The following is a 6,498-nucleotide window of genomic DNA, read 5'->3' on the forward strand; positions in this document are numbered from 1 at the left end:
CTACAGAGATCCTAGGACAACGAAGCGCGTCGATACGCGACGAATACGAAACATGGACGAGAAAAGACAAATGCATTTTGGAATCTTTGCACAAAGACTCGCGTTCGTGGAATCTATTGCATCGATTTAGGCGAGATTGGTATCGTCTTCTAATACAACGTTTTTTCAACATCGTTATTCCGATTCCGGTTCGGTTAAATTGCGGCAGACTCGAAGATGTTGGCGCGACCTCTCAAGCGGTGACGAGGAGATCCGTTCATTGTGGAATCTTTAGAAAAATTGTTCTCGCGAACGATAGCGTTACGGGAATGGGAAGATAGGGTTAACGGAAAATCTGTCGACGTCGATGGAGAAACAGCTCGGCCTGGCTCGGTACGGCCCCCGAAAACTAGGCAATCTAGAAGATCTAGATCTGGATCTAGATCTAGATCTAGCCAACCGATGCCGAATCCGTGGAATCGTTTTTAACTCGTTGCTGCGAATCGCCTCGGGGCGAGCGACCAGAAAATAAGAAGGATCATAGTTTCTCTCGGTGAGAATTATGTATTGGTCGACGGCGGGCGACGGCAAGCGTATCGCTAGTTGCGCCGAATAGAATAGAATAGGATAGGATCGCGGGTAACATAGTGGACGAATACGACCGGAACTTGGACAGACTGTGACCTTCGCGGCAATCGTTCGCAGACGCAAAAAGCGACAGATTGAACGCGTTAATTCCTCTGGGACGTGAGAACTTGGATCGACCCAGATCCGCGGAGACATTGCGGAGACAAGATGGGCGTCGGCCAAGCTGTCGGTGCCGCTTTTTGGACCCGCTTCGTCTTCCCGGTATGCGTGTATAACGGAACGACGCTGACGCGACGCGACGCGAAGCGACGCGACTGAACGGACAAGCCGAAAACTTTCTCCGGCGCTGACCTATTATCGGTTCGCCATTATTGTCGTTGTTCCGAGCAGTCGGTTAAGGTTAGTGGGTAACCGTGGCCGCTGCCCGCTGCAGTTGCATTTGCCCTATTCCATCGCTACTGAATTAGAAGCTGACCGATGGTTCGAACGAGGGTCACGTTTTTTAGACTGGAACGTTACTCTTTTGACGCAATCGCGATGGAAACCGGTAATTCCCTCCGTAAACATCCCGGACTAAAATAATTGATCTTCCCGACTAGAAAGTTTCACCGGGATGACTGTTCCAACACTGCTTGTAGCGCAGACTCGTTCGGTCGCAAAGAGAGAGAGAGAGAGAGAGAGAGAGAGAGAGAGAGAGAGAGAAGCTCTCTCGAACGGTCCTACCATCAACAATTTCATCGGTATTCGAAAGACGCCGAAAGGATTCCGGAATCGCCTAGCTTCTAAATAATGTTGGAAATTAAAACGCACGATAAGATTTTCGCGAACAAAGTGTCAACAGCGACGGGCAATGCTACACGTACTCGTTCCATAGTGAACTTTGAACGATGTCGACGGTATGCCAAAGTCTTTGAAACAAGACGACCAAAAGCGAAATGAAGAAAATCGGTTCGGTAACTCTCGAGAAGAGGACGAGACGGACGAGGAAGAAAAAGAATAAGATCCTCGACTCGTGTTTATGACTTAAGTGGCGGAGAATTTATTACCTCGGCCGGTGATTGTCGGCGATCAAGCTGCGCGCGAGTATGCCAAGAGAGAAGAAAACGGAAGAAAAGAGGAGACCGTTCTGGGCCCCGGCAAGAAAATTGGAACGAGTCTCGCTCTTTTGATCGATTTCTCGAACGCCGCGTCGACCAGCCGTTGGTTATCTCTTATCTCCGAACCGGTTCAATCCGCGGATCATCCTTCTATTTAGCTGCTGCCTTTATACCTTTACACCTTTACACTTTTACGCCTTTACACCTTTATACATTTATACCTTTATACCTTTTCTCTGCTGCCCCCTCATTCTGCTCCTTACGTGTTCCCCCCGCCCTTGCTCCTTCTCCTCCTCCCGTACCCATTCGAGATGACTCACTGTGTACGCATAGCTGCAATTAATATCGAAGAACTACGGGGGTCAGCGTCCAAGCTGAACGAAAGAAAAGGAAAAATGATAGGGGGGCCGGTACGAGTAGGTAATCTTTCATCGGTTAAAAGCTTGCTCCACGAATCGATTTAATTGCAGAATCAGTTACCTTTGTCAGTTGATGTTGCCGCCCGACCACCGCGCCACGATGCGGAATTTATTCCGACCATGGTGATCGCATCGGTGCGGTGCGGTGCGACGCGGCGTTCAATCGAGCGACCGCGGAATGGGAAAGAAAGCGACTGCTGCAATCGAACTGACGGTTATCGTTTGTGTACCGCTCCTCTTTGTTGCTTCAACAGCTTGGGCAGATTTTAGGAAATTTGAAGCAGCGATGGTTCGCTGCCCAGGAATTCCTTCGCGAAATTCCCACAGACTCTGACAGTTCGTTTCTGATAAATTGTTCCGCAGTGTCCGCTCTTTGTGCGCCGGATACAACGGACGGAGGTTCCTCGAACAGTTCATGAAAACCTCTACTCTTTAATGCTTCAAATAAAACCGATCGTTAAGGAGGATGCGACCGTCCTTTCTTCGTAAACGATCAATTGCTCTCTGAAATTGCTGTATCGCGAAAGCTACGCAAGCTGTCCGTACCTATATTTGCATAATTTTACCACAGCATAGAATTCTAATGCGCGTCGCTCGCGTCTTTAAATGGTCTCTTTTCGCAAGTCCATCGACGATCTGCAGCCAGTCCACCAATAATCCGTTCGCGCGACAAACGGATCGGTGTGTCGGAAAGGTTTGCTCGTGCTCGCGCGCACAGCGCGAAGCGCGACCGCAAACCGTTGATTAGTGCGCGCCTGCGTGGGTACGCAGAATCCAGCCCGATATTTATTACCCTAGTTAATTAAGCCTATTGCAACGCGAATTCTTTAACAGTACACGAATACGGCACGAAGCGGATTATGCTTCGTGCCGTTTGTGATCGCGCGTTCCCGTTATTCGCGGGCATTGGCGTTCCGACAACCGATCCAAGACCATTCCGCGTAAAGATCTAGAGAAACGGTCGCCGATTCACGCTTAATTGCGATTAATCGCCGAACCGATGCTAATCGTCTCTCTGTCCTCGCGAACAGCCTTTTTGTTGCGAAACGCGGCGCGCTCTTGCTTTTCGCGACCGCTAATTACGGACATCTGTTACGATTCGAAATTCGACTAGATATCGGACGCGAACGTAGAGAACAAATTATCGCAACACGAACGGTGCCCAGCTAATTCCGAGTGAAACGCGCGCTGTTTGGGCAGCGCGTTGCCTTTCATTGGTCGCCTGCGAAGCATTCACGAGGCGTTGGCGGAGCGGCGCGCGCGCGCTTACGTCGCGGCTGCTGGATCTCGCGAGAAAAGAAATCGTTCGTTAAAGGCACGCGACGCGCCCCAATTACTCGATACAACTGCGACCAATATCGAATAAATCTGGTCCCGATGAATAATGGATCGACGCATGCTGCTGAAACGTCGCGACGATACGAGCTTTCGTCTCATCCCTGGTTAATAGAATCAACCTGTTTCGACGCTGCGTGTCATTCATTTGAAACAATGAGCAGTACTGCTCGCGCGACTCGGTGATTTAAACGTGTGGGCAAGAAGCGCCATCGCATCTCATCCCGTCGCGACCCGTCCCCGCGACCCGTCTGATCCGAGCGACACATATTATTTCGATAAATAAAGATAATCAGACTGATTGGTGTTGTGTCAAGACGCAACTAATTGCAGCTATTCGTAATCGCTCGACGTCTAGGTAGAATTCTCGCAAAACCGTTTCAAAGAAATCTGTGGAGGCTGCTGAGCGAACGCGAACGAGCGAATGTACTTTAATTTGCTCTTCCTATCTGTGAATCGTGTGTCTGGTGATTGGCAAATCGTTCCAGGAATCAACGTGTACCATTCTGCTAGTGTTTCATTCGTTCGTATTTTTATAATTGTTCTATTTTGTTGTCTTCTCAAATATTTGTACGATTATGTCTCGTCCTGTGCCGAGAATTTATTTCTCTCTCGATAAACGAGCTTTCTGCTTTTCGTTCGTTTGCTCCGTGTATCATCAAGGTTGAAAAATGTCGTAGGAATGGCGATACGATTGCAGGGGAATTCTAATGCACGGCTCGATTGAAATTGTGAAAATAAATAGCATAGGACAATCGACGAAAAGTAAGTAGAACACGCGTTGGTAGGGCAATCGATGGAAACAAACTCGATCGAGCAGCATTACGCACAGCCAAACTAAATAAATCTTGAGGCGCTGGGAGAGTTCACCGCGACGGAGAAATTACATCTTCTATGTTCGATTACAAATATTGCCACATCCATCCATTGTATTTTTCAGTAGTTGCCACATCCGCGATACACCCGAGACAATCGTCTCTACCAACACTGCACCCTTGACACTCCTATTACCACCCACAACCTGTCGCCGCGTCACGCCACAGCCCAGAGAAATTTTCGGAACGCTCTCGGAAACACCCGACGACGGAATGGCTACGAAACAGTGGGGGTGGGTGGGGGACAGTTCAAAAGTCGATCCCGCGATAAATAACTATTCATCCCCGAGAGAACTGGAGTCGGAATGGTGGGCAAAGGGAAGCAGCGCGCGTAACCATATACCGGCTAACACAAGGCTTTACCGATCTTTTTCTCCCGGCGCGGCGGCATCGCGACGCAGGAGAGCGACGGTGGTTGCGATGCTAGCGACGCCGAGATGATCGGTAACGGGAGACGCGGATGCGGAACGGAAAGGGATCGCGATATGGAGGAGGATGAGGACGAAGGAAGGGAGGAAAGGAGCTCGGAAGGTGGAGGTGGTGGAGGTTTCGGTGGTTGGAGGTCCCATTTGCTCGGTGGGCTGACGCAACGAGTCAAATCCTGGTACTGGGGCGCCAGGCCCCTCGTAAGTTTTATAATCGAACCAACCACACACGCGCGCGTGCACACACACACACACACGTCTACATTTATCACGCACAGATACTTCTTCTTTTTCTACTACTACTGCTACGACTACTACTACGACTACTACTACGACTACTATTATTACCTCTTCTTCTTCTTCTTCTTCTTCTTCTTCTTCTTCTTCTTCTTCTTCTTCTTTTTCTGTCCTTTCATCTCCATATTCTTCGTTTTTTTTCAAGCTATCACGCGTTGCCCAGTGTTCCGTTAACGGCAGCATTGCGACGCTTCGGAGTGTTTCCAGCGCGGAAATCTTCTCGAGAATTCTTGAAAAATCGATTTAACGAATTAGACCGATAATCGACATAGAATAGGATCGAGAGGTTAGCTTGGAGCCGATGGTTTTACCGTACGCAAAATTCAGAAATGTTTTCAGACTCGTCCAAATTTTTAATAGGGATAACAATTGAATACCCAAAGGTTGCAAGGTACTACCAACTGTTATTCCTTTTTTTGGTTCTTGATTTAAGGATCCGGAGTAGATATTTGTTTCCTCGATCCTCGAGCCTTTCTCGCGGCTCGAACTTGAACAATTTTGCGATCGAAGCGTCGCGTCCAAACGATCCCGGCACGGGAGACAATTCACTGCTCAACGCTGTTTATCGGCTTTAGAACGGATAGGGAGGGAGAAGGAGAGCTGGATTGATTTTTCAGCGTCCTCGATAATTCGCTTTTTGAAAAGTAGATTTTTGTTTGGTACCCAATTAATTTTCATGACACGAGACACGAGATACGAGATACCGACGAAGTACACCGATTACATTTTCTTGGAGTGCCGTTGCGAAAATTTTCTATAATTTTCGGGTGAAATCACAGCTAACGAAAGAGGTGTTCGGGGGATTTGCGTAAAATTTGCATCGAGTTTAGCCTTTACTCATCGTTACTCTCATTCCTCTAGTCTAGACCGTAGATCCAACGTTATATTCGTCGATAGAGAATAGTAAATTTAAATAGAACGACATCTAGGATCTAGAAATTCCCAGTCGGAACGATCGCCAAGTAATTGCGATAGAAGCGTAACTAGAAGAGTAGTGCCAATAGTTGGTTGACAAATGTCTCCAACGATAATTTTAGTTTCCGGCAGATGAAAGGGATGTTCCGGCAGTGTTGATCTATTCGACGGTCTCTCAGGAGCTGTCTTTCTCAAACTCGCGTCCACCCTGGCAAAACTAAAATTCTCTTTGAAAATATTAATCTCTCGAAACAATTGAAACGTTCAAGTTAAATTTAATAGAGTCTACGATATGGTCCGATTATCGAATTATTATCTAATCGGTGATATACCCTTAATTTTCTATTGGATCCATGATTGTAAAAAGATGAACGTATACTCTGCCAGAGTGTGCAACGGGTAATCGATAAACAGATTTTCAAGTCTACTTGAAGGTCACCAATTATCAAACTATCGTCCTGTCACGATTCGAGCCATCGGTTGAGATCATCCAATTCGGCATGAATTTATCCCAGTTAGATTTCTGTCTTCTCTCTCTCTCTCTCTCTCTCTCTCTCTCTCTCTCTCT

At 47.6% G+C, this 6,498-nt stretch overlaps 1 protein-coding gene across 1 annotated transcript in view; it reads left to right on the forward strand.

The window, feature by feature from the left end:
- Positions 1–6,498, forward strand: part of Dysc (whirlin protein dyschronic) — a gene marked incomplete at its 3' end in the record, with an annotated part of 66,103 nt that overhangs the window by 54,865 nt on the left and 4,740 nt on the right. The window contains exon 12 of the mRNA XM_078190751.1: positions 4,695–4,919. Coding sequence (XP_078046877.1) covers positions 4,695–4,919 — 225 coding nt within the window. The remainder of the gene's footprint in view (positions 1–4,694; positions 4,920–6,498) is intronic.

This window comes from Augochlora pura, chromosome 9 (genome assembly GCF_028453695.1).
Source record: "Augochlora pura isolate Apur16 chromosome 9, APUR_v2.2.1, whole genome shotgun sequence".
NCBI lineage: Eukaryota > Metazoa > Arthropoda > Insecta > Hymenoptera > Halictidae > Augochlora > Augochlora pura.